Source organism: Rhinoderma darwinii, chromosome 4 (assembly GCF_050947455.1).
Source record: "Rhinoderma darwinii isolate aRhiDar2 chromosome 4, aRhiDar2.hap1, whole genome shotgun sequence".
Taxonomy (NCBI): Eukaryota; Metazoa; Chordata; class Amphibia; order Anura; family Rhinodermatidae; genus Rhinoderma; species Rhinoderma darwinii.
In genome coordinates this window covers 401,009,071-401,029,411 of record NC_134690.1, presented here as the reverse complement: position 1 = coordinate 401,029,411, position 20,341 = coordinate 401,009,071, and the positions used below count along the sequence as shown (strand labels likewise).

At 41.1% G+C, this 20,341-nt stretch overlaps 1 protein-coding gene across 1 annotated transcript in view; it reads right to left on the bottom strand.

Annotated features, from left to right (window-relative positions):
- ALK (ALK receptor tyrosine kinase) overlaps positions 1 to 20,341 on the bottom strand; it is a 180,966-nt gene that overhangs the window by 51,562 nt on the left and 109,063 nt on the right. The window contains exons 5-11 of the mRNA XM_075863769.1: positions 20,149 to 20,280; positions 18,035 to 18,179; positions 17,174 to 17,356; positions 8,224 to 8,322; positions 7,670 to 7,822; positions 5,470 to 5,583; positions 2,623 to 2,809 (exon numbers count right to left, since the gene is read on the bottom strand). Coding sequence (XP_075719884.1) covers positions 2,623 to 2,809; positions 5,470 to 5,583; positions 7,670 to 7,822; positions 8,224 to 8,322; positions 17,174 to 17,356; positions 18,035 to 18,179; positions 20,149 to 20,280 — 1,013 coding nt within the window. The remainder of the gene's footprint in view (positions 1 to 2,622; positions 2,810 to 5,469; positions 5,584 to 7,669; positions 7,823 to 8,223; positions 8,323 to 17,173; positions 17,357 to 18,034; positions 18,180 to 20,148; positions 20,281 to 20,341) is intronic.

Sequence of the window (20,341 nt, the reverse complement as noted above, 5' to 3'; positions counted from 1 at the left end):
ATGTGAACAGCCTGACAAAACACACCCCTGAACTCTGACCCCGCGAGGCATGGACAACACAAGACATCTGAAGGTTCCTGTGGTCTCCACAAGACGTCAGCATCAGATCCTGTAGGTTGTGAGGTGCGGCCTCCAGGGATCGGACTTGTTTCTCCAGCACATCCCACAGATGATCGATCGTATTGAGATCTGGGGAATTTGGAGACGACATCTTGAAGTCTTTGTCATGTTCCTCATCATTCCTGCATTATCCTGCAGTGCGGCGGGGGCGTTATCCTGCAGTGCGGCGGGGGCGTTATCCTGCAGTGCGGCGGGGGCGTTATCCTGCAGTGCGGCGGGGGCGTCATCCTGCAGTGCGGCGGGGGCGTCATCCTGCAGTGCGGCGGGGGCGTCATCCTGCAGTGCGGCGGGGGCGTCATCCTGCAGTGCGGCGGGGGCGTCATCCTGCAGTGCGGCGGGGGCGTCATCCTGCAGTGCGGCGGGGGCGTCATCCTGCAGTGCGGCGGGGGCGTTATCCTGCAGTGTGGCGGGGGGGGCATTATCCTGCAGTGTGGCGGGGGGGGCATTATCCTGCAGTGTGGCGGGGGGGGCATTATCCTGCAGTGTGGCGGGGGGGGGCATTATCCTGCAGTGTGGCGGGGGGGGGGGCATTATCCTGCAGTGTGGCGGGGGCGTTATCCTGCAGTGTGGCGGGGGCGTTATCCTGCAGTGTGGCGGGGGCGTTATCCTGCAGTGTGGCGGGGGCGTTATCCTGCAGTGTGGCGGGGGCCGTTATCCTGCAGTGTGGCGGGGGCCGTTATCCTGCAGTGTGGCGGGGGCCGTTATCCTGCAGTGTGGCGGGGGCCGTTATCCTGCAGTGTGGCGGGGGCCGTTATCCTGCAGTGTGGCGGGGGCCGTTATCCTGCAGTGTGGCGGGGGCCGTTATCCTGCAGTGTGGCGGGGGCCGTTATCCTGCAGTGTGGCGGGGGCCGTTATCCTGCAGTGTGGCGGGGCCGTTATCCTGCAGTGTGGCGGGGCCGTTATCCTGCAGTGTGGCGGGGCCGTTATCCTGCAGTGTGGCGGGGGTGTTATCCTGCAGTGTGGCGGGGGTGTTATCCTGCAGTGTGGCGGGGGCATATCCTGCAGTGTGGCGGGGGCGTTATCCTGCAGTGTGGCGGGGGCATTATGCTGCTGACAGAGGGCACTGCCATTGGGAAAACCGCTGCCATGAAGGGGGTACTTGTCTGGATCAATGTTTAGGTCGGTTGTACGTGTCACATCCACATGAATGTCAGGACCCAAGAATTCCCTGCAGAACATTGTCCAAAACATCACCCTGCCTCCGCAAGCTTGTCTACTTCCCATAATGCATCCTGGTGCCATCTCTTCCCCAGATAAGTGACGCACACGCACCCGGCCGTCCACATGATGGAACACGTGATTTAGACCAGGCCGCCATCTTTCATTACTCCAGTTCTGATGATCACGTACACATTGAAGGGGCTTTCGGCAGTGGACAGGGGTCAGCATGGGCGCTCTGACCGGTCTGCAGTTACACAGCCCCCATATACAGCAAGCTGCGATGCTCTGCGTGTTCTGACATTTTTCTATCATCACCAGCAGTAACGTTTTCACTAATTTGTACTGCAGTAGATCTTCTGTGGGATTGGACCTGACGTGGCTAGTCTTCACTCTTCACACCCATCAATAAAACTTGGGCGCCCACGACCCTGGTCAGCAGTTGTCCTTCCTTGGACGGTATTAAACACCACATACCGGGAACACCCCACAAGACCGGCAACACCCCACAAGACCGGCAACACCCCACAAGACCGGCAACACCCCACAAGACCGGCAACACCCCACAAGACCGGCAACACCCCACAAGACCGGCAACACCCCACAAGACCGGCAACACCCCACAAGACCGGCAACACCCCACAAGACCGGCAACACCCACAAGACCGGCAACACCCACAAGACCGGCAACACCCACAAGACCGGCAACACCCCACAAGACCGGCAACACCCCACAAGACCGGCAACACCCCACAAGACCGGCTGTTTTGGAGATGTTCTGACACAGTCGTCCAGACATCACAATTTGATCTTGTCACAGTCTCTCAGATTCTTACACTTCTCCATTTTTTTCTGCTTCCAACATCAACTTCAAGAACTGACTGATCACTTGGTACCGAATATTAATCTCCCCCCCCCCGTGTCTTGCGCCATTGTAACCAGATCAGTGTTCGTCACTTCACCGGTCACTGGTTGTAATGTTATGGCTGATCGGTGTCCGTCTGGCTGACTAACAATCTAAAGCCAATCTCGGTTTGTGGGCACAGACAGGGTTGTCATCTGCCCGTTCCATGTCCAGCACCCTTAGAAATTACAAGAGGAGACTTGCTGGAGATCCCCTTTAAGGAGTAACTTTGGTGATCATCGATATTAGGATCAGTGGTTGATAACCCGTCCTGTTATATTGTAACAATATTTATACCGGAGGTTTTTTTTCTGCTCAGTACTTTTTTTTAAATTCTGAATATCACTCCCATCATGCCTTGCAAGACACGTCTTCCGGACTGGGCGGCAGGTTTGACTGAAGTTTGGCGCAGGATGTCTGTGTAATATTATATCATTTACCTGATCAGGGAGATGTTCTTCCTCGGCACCTCCTTCAGGTCCCCTATGGATGTGACCTTGCCAGCAAAGCAATAGTTGGGGTTGTAATCTGTCATGATGGTGGACGTCCGCACTTTGCTCAGCTTGTAGTCTGGGCTTTGTAACTCCATCTGTATGGCCTGGAGTTCTTGGTGCTTCCTCCGATAAACTAGAGAAAAAGAAAGAGAAAATACACATCAAAAAATCAGCGACAAATACCCTGACATAGTAATAAAGCAACGCAGATGTGACTGATACAACGTAATACAGAAATATCTCTACTGCCTAACAGAAGTGTATCTAATCCTATCATGTGTGATACTGTCTGCTGAGCCACTGTATCTAATCCTAACATGTGTGATACTGCCTGCTGAGCTTCTGTATCTAATCCTATCATGTGTGATACTGTCTGCTGAGCTGTGTATCTAATCCTATCATGTGCGATACTGTCTGCTGAGCCATTGTATCTAATCTTATCATGTGTGGTACTGTCTACTGAGCTGTGTATCTAATCCTATCATGTGTGATACTGTCTGCTGAGCTTCTGTATCTAATCCTATCATGTGTGATACTGTCTGCTGAGCTATGTATCTAATCCTATCATGTGTGATACTGTCTGCTGAGCTATGTATCTAATCCTATCATGTGTGATACTGTCTGCTGAGCTGTGTATCTAATCCTATCATGTGTGATACTGTCTGCTGAGCTGTGTATCTAATCCTATCATGTGTGATACTGTCTGCTGAGCCATTGTATCTAATCTTATCATGTGTGGTACTGTCTACTGAGCTGTGTATCTAATCCTATCATGTGTGATACTGTCTACTGAGCTGTGTATCTAATCCTATCATGTGTGATACTGTCTGCTGAGCTTCTGTATCTAATCCTATCATGTGTGATACTGTCTGCTGAGCTATGTATCTAATCCTATCATGTGTGATACTGTCTGCTGAGCTGTGTATCTAATCCTATCATGTGTGATACTGTCTGCTGAGCAGTGTATCTAATCCTATCATGTGTGATACTGTCTGCTGAGCAGTGTATCTAATCCTATCATGTGTGATACTGTCTGCTAAGTCCTATATCTAATCCTATCATGTGTGATACTGTCTGCTGAGCTGCTGTATCTAACCCTATCATGTGTGATACTGCCTGCTGGGCCACTGTATCTAATTATATCGTGTGATACTGTCTGCTGAGCCGTGTATCTAATCTTATGTGTGATACTATCTGCTAAGCTGTGTATCTAATCCTATCATGTGTGATACTGCCTGCTGAGTGCTGTATCTAATCCTATCATGTGTGATACTGCCTGCTGAGCCGTGTATCTAATCCTATCATGTGTGATACTGTCTGCTGAGCTGTGTATCTAATCCTATCATGTGTGATACTGTCTGCTGAGCTGTGTATCTAATCCTCTCATGTGTGATACTGCCTGCTGAGTGCTGTATCTAATCCTATCATGTGTGATACTGCCTGCTGAGCCGTGTATCTAATCTTATGTGTGATACTATCTGCTGAGCTGTGTATCTAATCCTATCAAGTGTGATACTGTCTGCTGAGTGCTGTATCTAATCCTATCATGTGTGATACTGCCTGCTGAGCATCTAATCCTGTGTGATACACTTGCTGAGGCTGTGCATCTTCGGCCTTATTCACATGAGTGTGTGCGATTTGCGTCTGCCAGTTTTTCATGCATATGACTCTCCGTGCTGCGTCAGCGTGGTTTCCGTCTGTCATCCGTTTTTCTCGCCCGTGTTTCTCCTCTGCGCGCTCTTCCTGGTTTTACTTTTTATTTCTCTGCATACTGATCCGTAAAAAACAGACAACACACCGATGTCGTCCGTTTTTTTCACCCACCCATAGACTTTAACGGGGGAGTCCAATCCGCATGTTGTGAGTGTCACACAACGAACACGCGCTCCGCGAAAAGACGCGGATGTGTGAATAGTCCCAGTGCGTTGCATTGGTCAGAGCGCGGTCTGTTATTTACACGGACAGCTGACGGACGTGCGGTTGAAGTCTAAGCGGTGAGTGCGATACAAAGTCTCCAATCATCGCTACAGAACAATCTGCCTGACACGTAGGAAGCGATGAAGCTGCTGCGATTCGTCAGGACACCGCGGACCTCAGTACATTATCCGGACGAGGAGAATAATTCACATGGATGGGAGATGTCGGGAGCATTTACCGGAGCCGCGTCCGTGGCTGTCACTGCTTTGCTGGATTTTGTCTTTTTCTGTAATTGCCATAAGTTTCTACTTTTACAGCTTTATTCAGCTTCCGGCAACCGGAGCGGCTGATGGAGACACAATGGCGCTCATGTATAAAGTATAGCGCAGTATTGGTGCCCACAGCGATCAGCGAGTGAAGATTATGAAGCTAAAGCTGGCACACGTCTATCATATGAGCAGCTACACTGATGCCCCCTTAATCCGCCACCCTCACAATGGCAGAGACGTTGGCTTGATATAATAGGTTTGGGGTCATGTGATCAGTATTGCCCGCGTAGCCTCCAAATAACCGTCATGGTGTCATCCTAATACTTTCTATACATAGAAGCCATTGCACCCCCACTGGGCAGCCGTCATGGGTCACTTTTACGGGTTTCAGCTGTTGCTGCCGCTGTTAGACAGTGCAGAAGTTACAACCCGTTGCTCCTTTTGGTGCCGCCATGTTGCGGGCACAGTGAGTGGCACACAGTAGTCATTGGCCTATTGATCCGGCCTCTATAGGGGTTACCTGGCCAGTATCTGTGTATAGCTGCCTGTGCCGTCTGATGATGTCACAATAAAAGTATCGTCTTCCTATCATTTGCAGATAACTCACCAATCATAATGCCAGAGAAGGCGAGAATGAGGGCGGCCACGAGCCCCGATGTCACGATGGATAACACCAAAGATAAAGGGAGATGCGTCTCCTGGGCCGACTGGATCTGATCGTCTAAAAAAGAATATCAACATTAGCAGAGTTTATTTTCTCTTATGTAGAAGGTTGAAACGTAACCGTGTCACTATGTCCGTCTGACTATGTTACTAGATCGGCGTTACTACATTACTAAATCTGTGTTATTATATCGATGATACTATGTTACTAAATCTGTGTTACTATATCTGTGTTACTTTGTTGCTATGTCAGTGTTACTTTGTTGCTATGTCAGTGTTACTTTGTTGCTATGTCAGTGTTACTATGTTGCTAGGTCAGTGTTACTTTGTTACTATGTCAGTGTTACTTTGTTACTATGTCAGTGTTACTTTGTTACTATGTCAGTGTTACTATGTCAGTGTTACTTTGTTACTATGTCAGTGTTACTTTGTTACTATGTCAGTATTACTTTGTTGCTATGTCAGTGTTACTTTGTTGCTATGTCAGTGTTACTATGTTGCTAGGTCAGTGTTACTATGTTGCTAGGTCAGTGTTACTATGTTGCTAGGTCAGTGTTACTATGTTGCTAGGTCAGTGTTACTATGTTGCTAGGTCAGTGTTACTATGTTGCTAGGTCAGTGTTACTATGTTGCTAGGTCAGTGTTGCTATGTTGCTAGGTCAGTGTTGCTATATTGCTAGGTCAGTGTTGCTATATTGCTAGGTCAGTGTTGCTAGGTCAGTGTTGCTATATTGCTAGGTCAGTGTTGCTAGGTCAGTGTTACGATGTTGCTAGGTCAGTGTTGCTATGTTGCTAGGTCAGTGTTGCTATGTTGCTAGGTCAGTGTTGCTATGTTGCTAGGTCAGTGTTGCTATGTTGCTAGGTCAGTGTTGCTATGTTGCTAGGTCAGTGTTGCTAGGTCAGTGTTGCTATGTTGCTAGGTCAGTGTTGCTATGTTGCTAGGTCAGTGTTGCTATGTTGCTAGGTCAGTGTTGCTATGTTGCTAGGTCAGTGTTGCTATGTTGCTAGGTCAGTGTTGCTATGTTGCTAGGTTAGTGTTGCTATGTTGCTAGGTTAGTGTTGCTATGTTGCTAGGTCAGTGTCGCTAGGTCAGTGTTACTATGTTGCTATGTCAGTGTTGATATATTGCTAGGTCAGTGTTGCTATGTCAGTGTTGATATATTGCTAGGTCAGTGTTACTATGTCAGTGTTGATATATTGCTAGGTCAGTGTTACTATGTCAGTGTTGATATATTGCTAGGTCAGTGTTACTATGTCAGTGTTGATATATTGCTAGGTCAGTGTTGCTATGTCAGTGTTGATATATTGCTAGGTCAGTGTTACTATGTCAGTGTTGATATATTGCTAGGTCAGTGTTGCTATGTCAGTGTTGATATATTGCTAGGTCAGTGTTACTATGTCAGTGTTGCTATGTCAGTGTTGATATATTGCTAGGTCAGTGTTACTATGTCAGTGTTGCTATGTCAGTGTTGATATATTGCTAGGTCAGTGTTGCTAGGTCAGTGTTACTATGTCGCTAGGTCAGTGTTACTATGTCGCTAGGTCAGTGTTACTATGTTGCTAGGTCAGTGTTGCTAGGTCAGTGTTGATATATTGCTAGGTCAGTGTTACTATGTCAGTGTTACGATGTTGCTTGGTAAAGTTTTTTATATGAGATTTGAAGAAGGATTCCACAAGGATTGATGTGGAAATGAAGCGTGTTCAGTGGGGGTATAACAGAGAGCGGAGGTCGGCGCCATGGCATAATGGTCCTTACGCCATGTGTGGGTTCATGCTACCACACCCCGCCCATCCTGATCCAGGAAGCTGAGATATAACACGCTGTTTGCAGGATCCTCACCCTGTAGAGCTGTTTTAGTGGTCTGTGCTGTCTGTGACACGGAGGGAGCGCTGTGGACTTTAGACTCAAAAACAGATTTTATTTTGTGGGTCCCTCCAAAGACGCTAATTTGTTCCCCCCACGTCACAGACAGCACAAACTCTACAGTGTGAGGATCCTGCAAACAGCTCCTCATATCTCATCATCCTGGAGCCGTGTGAACGTGACATCGAGAGTAACTGCAGTCACATAATGAACACTTCACCCTGATAAAATCATGAGAATACGTTAGTATAATATAATCATGACGGTCACGTGTTCTTACCGATACAGGACACCCCATCGTCCGCCAGCACCCGGCCCATCTCACAGTGACACATCAGCTCCTGGGACTCCGGATCTAAGTAACATTCGTCCATTTCACAGTGGCTGCAGTTCAGGTTCAGTTTTACCTCCACTTCTCCGTGGCTTTCAGTTACTAGAATACAAATGGGATGTAACTGTGACAAAGCCTACAGCTCCTCTGCTCCAGTGTCCCCCTGACAACACTTCCTGTCCCATGTAGTTCAGCTTTGCCACGGAGACATTGTATGGATTGAAATCACCATCCGCATCAATGTCCACATACTATCTTGCCGGTACAGCCTGACATTTTCTCCCTCTTTTGTAATAAAAAAAAAAGTTAACAAAATAATACACCCCCCCCCCAAAAAAAAAAACTCTAAAACTTCTATCTTTGCCATTTATAGACAAATGACCTTTTTGCCTAAATCCAGTCTTGGGTCACATGCCTCTTTTTCGCAATTTTTCCACTGTGACTATTTGGGCTGCGCTATCACCCCCTCCCCCCACTCCCTTCGGAAATTACACAATCATTACCTTTAAGGGGAGGGGTGTACAAAACACCCAGTGGACTGATGTAGGACACCCCATCCAAACCGTCCGCATCGGGGCTGTTGTCTTCTGCCACGTTACCTCCTGCCGGAAGAGAAGTGACAATTTCACATAATGTCCATTTTGTGGCCTAACCTGCAGATTTTGGATCTGTTCCCTCCCCTTTATGCAAATTTACAGCCTCCCTCAATGTCTTCTGAGTGGGTGGGCTCTTCCTGGTGTGATGTCAGTGCTGGGCTCTGTATTCTGAGCCAATTGGATGTCTTCTCTGTGCTGCTCCCTCTCCCCTCTCACAGCATACAATCTCACAGACACAGAGAGAGTGAGTGTGAGAGATTCTGAGGGTTTGCTACAATGTATCTAATGTTCTAAGAGCTAAATGCATCAGCATCACAGACCTGTCACTTATCATAAAAAAATGCCTGCACTTATACATTGTAACAAAATCAGGAAATTGGAGATATTTGTGCTGCTGCTGGGTTCAGTGCTTAGAAGAATAGCCTAGCCTGATCTCCATGGTGTGTGGAGGGTGCAACTGGGGACCCCCAGCAAGAAAACAACCCTTTTTCCTGCACCTCCCACAATGCGACACAGCAGAACATGTTCTATACACAGACTGAACCAGCAGAGGGAGACAGGCAGATATGAACTTCTGTAACCTGAGCGTTTAAATACAAGCAGCAGAATTTTGAATGCAGCTCTGGATGTGATTAGAGTATGAGAAATAAAGGTGGGTATAGGTACTCGACATCATATGTGCATTCAGCATGGTGATGTGGTGCTGCAAAGTATAAGAAGCAGCAAGAAACCTTGTCCTTTATTAAATTTTCCAAGGATTTGGGGGATGCGTTTTTTTCGTAGCTGTGAATTAAGAGTGAGCGACTGGTGAGGCTTTTCATGACCTCAGAAGAGCGTCTGCGCGGTGATACCGAGTGCTAAAAATGCTCGGAAAATCCCAGAGCGTGGAAATAAATCACTAAATAATGCAGATAGAGACAGGATAATTTCCTATAATACATTACTACAAATATAACTTCTACAAGATTTTACACTGGTGATAAAGAAAAGTAATTTATCTCCCTGATAAGTCACCTTCATATTCTACAACTTTTACCAACTTCCAATATAAATCACCATAGACATTAAAGAGCTTAACTTATACCAGCTGTACATACATAACTATATACAGAGGATACCCAGGTTATACCAGCATGCTCCATATCACTATATACAGGAAGATGTATAACTTATACCAGCTGTACATATATAATTATATACAGAAGATACCCAGGTTATACCAGCATGCTCCATATCACTATATACAAAAAGATGTATAACTTATACCAGCTGTACATATATAATTATATACAGAAGATGCCCAGGTTATACCAGCATGCTCCATATCACTATATACAGGAAGATGTATAACTTATACCAGCTGTACATATATAATTATATACAGGAGATACCCAGGTTATACCAGCATGCTCCATATCACTATATACAAAAAGATGTATAACTTATACCAGCTGTACATATATAATTATATACAGAAGATACCCGGGTTATACCAGCATGCTCCATATCACTATATACAAGAAGATGTATAACTTATACCAGCTGTACATACATAATTATATACAGAAGATACCCAGGTTATACCAGCATGCTCCATATCACTATATACAGGAAGATGTATAACTTATACCAGCTGTGCATATATAATTATATACAGAAGATACCCAGGTTATACCAGCATGCTCCATATCACTATATACAAGAGGATGTATAACTTATACCAGCTGTACATATAAAATTATATACAGAAGATACCCAGGTTATACCAGCATGCTCCATATCACTATATACAAGAGGATGTATAACTTATACCAGCAGTACATATATAATTATATACAGAAGATGCCCAGGTTATACCAGCATGCTCCATATCACTATATACAGGAAGATGTATAACTTATACCAGCTGTACATATATAATTATATACAGGAGATACCCAGGTTATACCAGCATGCTCCATATCACTATATACAGGAAGATGTATAACTTATACCAGCTGTACATATATAATTATATACAGAAGATACCCAGGTTATACCAGCATGCTCCATATCACTATATACAGGAAGATGTATAACTTATACCAGCTGTACATATATAATTATATACAGAAGATACCCAGGTTATACCAGCATGCTCCATATCACTATATACAAGAAGATGTATAGCTTATACCAGCTGTACATATATAATTATATACAGAAGATACCCAGGTTATACCAGCATGCTCCATATCACTATATACAAGAAGATGTATAACTTATACCAGCTGTACATGTATAATTATATACAGAAGATACCCAGGTTATAACAGCATGCTCCATATCACTATATACAAGAAGATGTATAACTTATACCAGCTGTACATGTATAATTATATACAGAAGATACCCAGGTTATACCAGCATGCTCCATATCACTATATACAAGAAGATGTATAACTTATACCAGCTGTACATATATAATTCTATACAGAAGATACCCAGGTTATACCAGCATGCTCCATATTACTATATACGGGACGATGTATAACTTATACCAGCTGTACATATATAATTATATACAGAAGATACCCGTGTTATACCAGCATGCTCCATATTACTATATACGGGACGATGTATAACTTATACCGGCTGTACATATAGAATTATATACAGATGATACCCAGGTTATACCAGCATGCTCCATATCACTATATACAGGAAGATGTATAACTTATACCAGCTGTACATATATAATTATATACAGAAGATACCCGTGTTATACCAGCATGCTCCATATTACTATATACGGGACGATGTATAACTTATACCAGCTGTACATATATAATTATATACAGAAGATGCCTGGGTTATACCAGCATGCTCCATATCACTATATACAGGAAGATGTATAACTTATACCAGCTGTACATATATAATTATATACAGAAGATACCCAGGTTATAACAGCATGCTCCATATCACTATATACAAGAAGATGTATAGCTTATACCAGCTGTACATATATAATTATATACAGAAGATACCCAGGTTATACCAGCATGCTCCATATCACTATATACAAGAAGATGTATAACTTATACCAGCTGTACATGTATAATTATATACAGAAGATACCCAGGTTATACCAGCAGGCTCCATATCACTATATACAAGAAGATGTATAACTTATACCAGATGTACATATATAATTATATACAGAAGATACCCAGGTTATACCAGCATGCTCCATATCACTATATACAGGAAGATGTATAACTTATACCAGCTGTACATATATAATTCTATACAGAAGATACCCAGGTTATACCAGCATGCTCCATATCACTATATACAAGAAGATGTATAACTTATACCAGCTGTACATATATAATTATATACAGAAGATACCCAGGTTATACCAGCATGCTCCATATCACTATATACAGGAAGATGTATAAGTGATACCAGCTGTACATATATAATTATATACAGGAGATACCCAGGTTATACCAGCATGCTCCATATCACTATATACAAGAAGATGTATAACTTATACCAGCTGTACATATATAATTCTATACAGAAGATACCCGTGTTATACCAGCATGCTCCATATTACTATATACGGGACGATGTATAACTTATACCAGCTGTACATATATAATTATATACAGAAGATACCCGTGTTATACCAGCATGCTCCATATTACTATATACGGGACGATGTATAACTTATACCGGCTGTACATATAGAATTATATACAGATGATACCCAGGTTATACCAGCATGCTCCATATCACTATATACAAGAAGATGTATAACTTATACCAGCTGTACATAAATAATTATATACAGAAGATACCCAGGTTATACCAGCATGCTCCATATCACTATATACAGGAAGATGTATAACTTATACCAGCTGTACATATATAATTATATACAGAAGATACCCAGGTTATACCAGCATGCACCATATCACTATATACAAGAAGATGTGTAACTTATACCAGCTGTACATATATAATTATATACAGAAGATGCCTGGGTTATACCAGCATGCTCCATATCACTATATACAGGAAGATGTATAACTGATACCAGCTGTACATATATAATTATATACAGGAGATACCCAGGTTATACCAGCATGCTCCATATCACTATATACAAGAAGATGTATAACTTATACCAGCTATACATATATAATTATATACAGAAGATACCCGTGTTATACCAGCATGCTCCATATTACTATATACGGGACGATGTATAACTTATACCGGCTGTACATATAGAATTATATACAGATGATACCCAGGTTATACCAGCATGCTCCATATCACTATATACAGGAAGATGTATAACTTATACCAGCTGTACATATATAATTATATACAGAAGATACCCAGGTTATACCAGCATGTTCCATATCACTATATACAAGATGTATCACTTATACCAGCTGTACATATATAATTATATACAGAATATACCCAGGTTATACTAGCATGCTCCATATCACTATATACAAGAAGATGTATAACTTATACCAGCTGTACATATATAATTATATACAGGAGATACCCAGGTTATACTAGCATGCTCCATATCACTATATACAGGAAGATGTATAACTTATACCAGCTGTACATATATAATTATATACAGAAGATACCCAGGTTATACCAGCATGCTCCATATCACTATATACAAGAAGATGTATAACTTATACCAGCTGTACATATATAATTATATACAGAAGATGCCCAGGTTATACCAGCATGCTCCATATCACTATATACAGGAAGATGTATAACTTATACCAGCTGAACATATATAATTATATACAGGAGATACCCAGGTTATACCAGCATGATCCATATCACTATATACAAAAAGATGTATAACTTATACCAGCTGTACATATATAATTATATACAGAAGATACCCGGGTTATACCAGCATGCTCCATATCACTATATACAAGAAGATGTATAACTTATACCAGCTGTACATACATAATTATATACAGAAGATACCCAGGTTATACCAGCATGCTCCATATCACTATATACAGGAAGATGTATAACTTATACCAGCTGTGCATATATAATTATATACAGAAGATACCCAGGTTATACCAGCATGCTCCATATCACTATATACAAGAGGATGTATAACTTATACCAGCTGTACATATAAAATTATATACAGAAGATACCCAGGTTATACGAGCATGCTCCATATCACTATATACAAGAGGATGTATAACTTATACCAGCAGTACATATATAATTATATACAGAAGATACCCAGGTTATACCAGCATGCTCCATATCACTATATACAGGAAGATGTATAACTTATACCAGCTGTACATATATAATTATATACAGAATATACCCAGGTTATACCAGCGTGCTCCATATCACTATATACAAGAAGATGTATAACTTATACCAGCTGTACATATATAATTATATACAGAAGATACCCAGGTTATACCAGCATGCTCCATATCACTATATACAAGAAGATGTATAACTTATACCAGCTGTACATATATAGTTATATACAGAAGATGCCCAGGTTATACCAGCATGCTCCATATCACTATATACAAGAAGATGTATAACATACCAGCTGTACATATATAATTATATACAGAAGATACCCAGGTTATACCAGCATGCTCCATATCACTATATACAAGAAGATGTATAACTTATACCAGCTGTACATATATAATTATATACAGAAGATACCCAGGTTATACCAGCATGCTCCATATCACTATATACAAGAAGATGTATAACATACCAGCTGTACATATATAATTATATACAGAAGATACCCAGGTTATACCAGCATGCTCCATATCACTATATACAAGAAGATGTATAACTTATACCAGCTGTACATATATAATTATATACAGAAGATACCCAGGTTATACCAGCATGTTCCATATCACTATATACAAGATGTATCACTTATACCAGCTGTACATATATAATTATATACAGAAGATGCCCAGGTTATACCAGCATGCTCCATATCACTATATAGAGGAAGATGTATAACTTATACCAGCTGTACATATATAATTATATACAGGAGATACCCAGGTTATACCAGCATGCTCCATATCACTATATACAGGAAGATGTATAACTTATACCAGCTGTACATATATAATTATATACAGAAGATACCCAGGTTATACCAGCATGCTCCATATCACTATATACAGGAAGATGTATAACTTATACCAGCTGTACATATATAATTATATACAGAAGATACCCGTGTTATACCAGCATGCTCCATATCACTATATACAGGAAGATGTATAACTTATACCAGCTGTACATATATAATTATATACAGTAGATGCCTGGGTTATACCAGCATGCTCCATATCACTATATACAGGAAGATGTATAACTTATACCAGCTGTACATGTATAATTATATACAGAAGATACCCAGGTTATACCAGCAGGCTCCATATCACTATATACAAGAAGATGTATAACTTATACCAGATGTACATATATAATTATATACAGAAGATACCCAGGTTATACCAGCATGCTCCATATCATTATATACAAGAAGATGTATAACTTATACCAGCTGTACATATATAATTATATACAGTAGATACCCGTGTTATACCAGCATGCTCCATATTACTATATACGGGACGATGTATAACTTATACCGGCTGTACATATAGAATTATATACAGATGATACCCAGGTTATACCAGCATGCTCCATATCACTATATACAGGAAGATGTATAACCTATACCAGCTGTACATATATAATTATATACAGAAGATACCCAGGTTATACCAGCATGTTCCATATCACTATATACAAGATGTATCACTTATACCAGCTGTACATATATAATTATATACAGAATATACCCAGGTTATACTAGCATGCTCCATATCACTATATACAAGAAGATGTATAACTTATACCAGCTGTACATATATCATTATATACAGAAGATACCCAGGTTATACCAGCATGCTCCATATCACTATATACAAGAAGATGTATAACTTATACCAGCTGTACATATATAATTATATACAGAAGATATCCAGATTATACCAGCATGCTCCATATCACTATATACAAGAAGATGTATAACATACCAGCTGTACATATATAATTATATACAGGAGATACCCAGGTTATACCAGCATCGTCCATATCACTATATACAAGAAGATGTATAACTTATACCAGCTGAACATATATAATTATATACAGAAGATACCCAGGTTATACCAGCATGCCCCATATCACTATATACAAGAAGATGTATAACTTATACCAGCTGAACATATATAATTATATACAGAAGATACCCAGGTTATACCAGCATGCTCCATATCACTATATACAGGAAGATGTATAACTTATACCAGCTGTACATATATAATTATATACAGGAGATACCCGGGTATTACCAGCATGCTCCATATCACTATATACAAGAAGATGTATAACTTATACCAGCTGTACATATATATATAATTATATACAGAAGATACCCAGGTTATACCAGCATGCTCCATATCACTATATACAAGAAGATGTATAACTTATACCGGCTGTACATATATAACTATATACAGAAGATACCCAGGTTATACCAGCATGCTCCATATCACTATATACAAGAAGATGTATAACTTATACCAGCTGTACATATATAATTATATACAGGAGATACCCAGGTTATACCAGCATGCTCCATATCACTATATACAGGAAGATGTATAACTTATACCAGCTGTACATATATAATTATATACATAAGATACCCAGGTTATACCAGCATGCTCCATATCACTATATACAAGATGTATAACTTATACCAGCTGTACATATATAATTATATACAGAAGATACCCAGGTTATACCAGCATGCTCCATATCACTATATACAGGAAAATGTATAACTTATACCAGCTGTACATATATAATTATATACAGAAGATACCCAGGTTATACCAGCATGCGCCATATCACTATATACAAGAAGTTGTATAACTTATACCAGCTATACATATATAATTATATACAGAAGATACCCGGGTTATACCAGCATGCTCCATATCACTATATACAAGAAGATGTATAACTTATACCAGCTGTACATATATAATTATATACAGAAGATACCCAGGTTATACTAGCATGCTCCATATCACTATATACAAGAAGATGTATAACTTATACCAGCTGTACATATATAATTATATACAGAAGATACCCAGGTTATACCAGCATGCTCCTTATCACTATATACAAGAAGATGTATAACTTATACCAGCTATACATATATAATTATATACAGAAGATACCCAGGTTATACCAGCATGCTCCATATCACTATATACAAGAAGGTGTATAACTTATACCAGCTGTACATATATAATTATATACAGAAGATACCCAGGTTATACCAGCATGCTCCATATCACTATATACAAGAAGACGTATAACTTATACCAGCTGTACATATATAATTATATACAGAAGATACCCAGGTTATACCAGCATGCTCCATATCACTATATACAAGAAGATGTATAACTTATACCAGCTGTACATATATAATTATATACAGAAGATACCCAGGTTATACCAGCATGCTCCATATCACTATATACAAGAAGATGTATAACTTATACCAGCTATACATATATAATTATATACAGAAGATGCCCAGGTTATACCAGCATGCGCCATATCACTATATACAGGAATATATATAACTTATACCAGTTGTGTATAATTTTTAGCAGAAAACAGAGCATAACTAACTCCTGCTTACCAATATATCCCCCACCGCCTCCACCTGAGGAGCAGCCACCTCCACCACCTCCAAATCCGCCTCTTGTTTCCCACCCCCACTTCTTAATGGCCTGTGGGCAGGATTCACCCCCAGTTCCACCATCTATGAGGGATTCTCCTGCCCAAGGAACTGATGTGTGATCGCTCCAGCCACCTCCACCTCCTGCACAACAGAAACAAGAGGACAAATGTCACAGATAGAATTTCCATACAACTTATATACAGAGATTTAACAAGTTCACTTGATTCTGACCCTAATATGACTAGATCTAAAATGACCACTAGATGGAGCTGTAGCATATTCTACTACATATGCCGGGGTAAATGTACATTGTGCTGAATAGCACACCATCTGGTCAAGAAGGGCATTACAAGGATTTTTTTTTTATGGTCTTGATGTGAATATTAGCAATACTTGAAGAGTTCTCATGATGCAGAAATGATCCAAAAAGGACACCCTAAATATAAAATGGCACATACAACAAATATAGATCCTCGGGATGAGGTCTGCCTCCATAGTGGTCTATTGTTGTAATTAAGGGGGGATTCATTAGGGTCTGTTTGTAGCCCTTAGGAAGTAGATATTTATTTTCTTGTGTCATGCTCCGCCCCCTCAGGCCCTGCATGAGGCATAACACAGTGTATCAGTTTTGCTCGGAGTCTTCATTCAAAACAATTGCTTGTTATTTCTGGGATATATTACAGACCATAAAGAGTTAACAGATCATAAATGAAAAACTAACATTGTCAGATCCGTGCCCAAATTGTATTGTTATTTCATGAAAAAAAAAAAATTTGAATTTATTTTAATTTGACACAAGAATTTTAACCAAAAATTTACCTGCTGCCCCAGATTTCCCATTGATCCCCGGCACGGTGGAATTACTTTCCAGCCTCTCCGGGTGAATGATGTTGGCTTTCGCTCTGTAGGCTCTTCCTCCTCCTCCTGCGGCGATCAACAGTGGGATGTATTTGCCATTCTCCATCTGCGGAGAAAATAAATATATTTTCACACAAAAGCCAAAAAAAAGTGAATTAATTTTTTTTTCCAGCTACTGTGAGATCTCCCGGTCTCCAAAATCTTGTTTCCCCCGGTCCTGTGATGTGGAGGTCTTGAGGCTTCTCCCTGCCTGTTGCATCTACAACAATGGTCTGCAAACTATCTCCCCTGCAGTTGTGCAACTACAACTCCCATTATGCTGGGATTGGTTGGTTCACAACAGCTGCAGAGCCTTAGGTTATAGATCACAGTTCTAGAATGACACCTGCAGCGCTTGCTGCCCCCTGCTGGTAACATGTCATATCCAGTAGATGGAGTATTTCTGTAAACAGAGGATGGACTGGACGTTGTCATGAACTGAGACTTTTGGATCACTTGAAATCTCATTGGTAAAAGTAGAGGTGCAAATAGAGGACAGGGGGGGCCCATAAAAAAATAATATTGGGGCCCCTGTCCATTACATCTCCAATCTGCGATTCTCGAACGGTCACAAAACTACAACTCCCAGCATACCCCAACAGCCGCAGAGTGGACCAGATTGCATTGCATTATAGGAGCTTTGTTGACCACATCAGTCAGTGCAGTGCTGATAGATTCGATGTGACAACCAGCAGAATATTAAGTGCAGCTTTAAGTGTGACTAGAGTAATGCATGATGTAAGATCAATGTAAGGTAGGTAAGCAATTAACCTGCAAGAACCTACACTTTGTACTTACAATGACTGTGTATATTATATTTGTCCAGCTCACATAACGCAATCAGTGTGGAGTCCACAATGGAAGAGGGATTTGTTCTGTTTTGTGCCTAGACTGATACACTGTAACAAACTCCCAGTTGTGTGATCTAGACTAAGTTTGTACCGATTTTCAGCCTCAAAATCGAAACTATAGATTGTATACATTGTAACAAACACTCAGCTGTATGAGCAGAACTGAGTTAGAAGGGTGCGGGATCAGTGTTTCCATTCACTGACAACAAGCAGAGATCTTGAAAATGATGAGGAACTAAAAGCGGAATGCATTCCATACCGTTACACTGTTTCCCTGCTTTGCTCTTGGAGCGGATGTTATATTTTATATTTCTGATGTATCATTTCTGCGTTTTTGTTACATTTTCCGCTCATTTCTGGTTCTCTTGCTATTGAGCTGCTTCCATCGTTCCAGTGCGATTTCCAGTCCTTCACGCCGGGAGGGATAATTGTCCGTTAAACTGCAGCGAATCTCTCTCAATTACTCTGGGAGCTTTATTAATGACTCTCGCCTGATTAATATCCATTCTACCAGCAAGCAGAGGACGGCACAGCTCCGCTTGTTGTCAAGTAGGTGTCAGCTGTGTATTAATTGCCTTGCGATGGAGAGATACAGACTGTGAAAAGGCCAACACTTCTGCAACAAGTAATAATGAAAAGTAATATTTCACGTCTGTGACTGTAACGCAACGCAGCAACGAGGAAAAAAAATATTCAGAAGAGGAAAACTCCATTCACTGCCAGTCGTGGCCCTGGTTACCGTTTATCACGGTCTGCAATGGATTCACATCCTAATCACATCACATTGTATTCAGCTCTTTTGAAATTTTTGGTTATTACTATTTGTGTTGCATTGTAGGGCATGCTCTGCTGCGTTGCATTGTGGAAGATGTATCCCAAGTACCAAACAGCAGAATAACACTACATCTCCCAGACCAGAATGCTATGTGCAGGAGTGCAGTGCATTATAGACACTCCGCTAGGCATAGGTTACAATTAGCAGACAGCAGAATTCTAAAAGCAGCTTTGGATGTGACTAGAGTATAAGATATAATGTAACTGCTTTTTTCATGGTACTGATTTGGGTTAGGTCCAGGACTATGATGCAGTTCAACAAATAGCCGTATTAGAAAAGTGACATATATGGCAGATTTACTTTTCCTTTGGTCTCCGTCTTATATTCCCATCTCCTTATTTGCTCATTACCTTGAAAATATAAGTTGCTCCTCCGCCTCCTCCTCCTCCACCGGCCCATTCGCTAACACTTCCATTGATTCTGATTTCTTCCTCAATCTCGTTATTTTCGCCCATACACACCATTTTCAGGATGGGATCGGCCTATGGAGAGAGAAGAGGAGAGATATATTAAAGGAGAACTCTGCTCTACAGAGGTTTATCT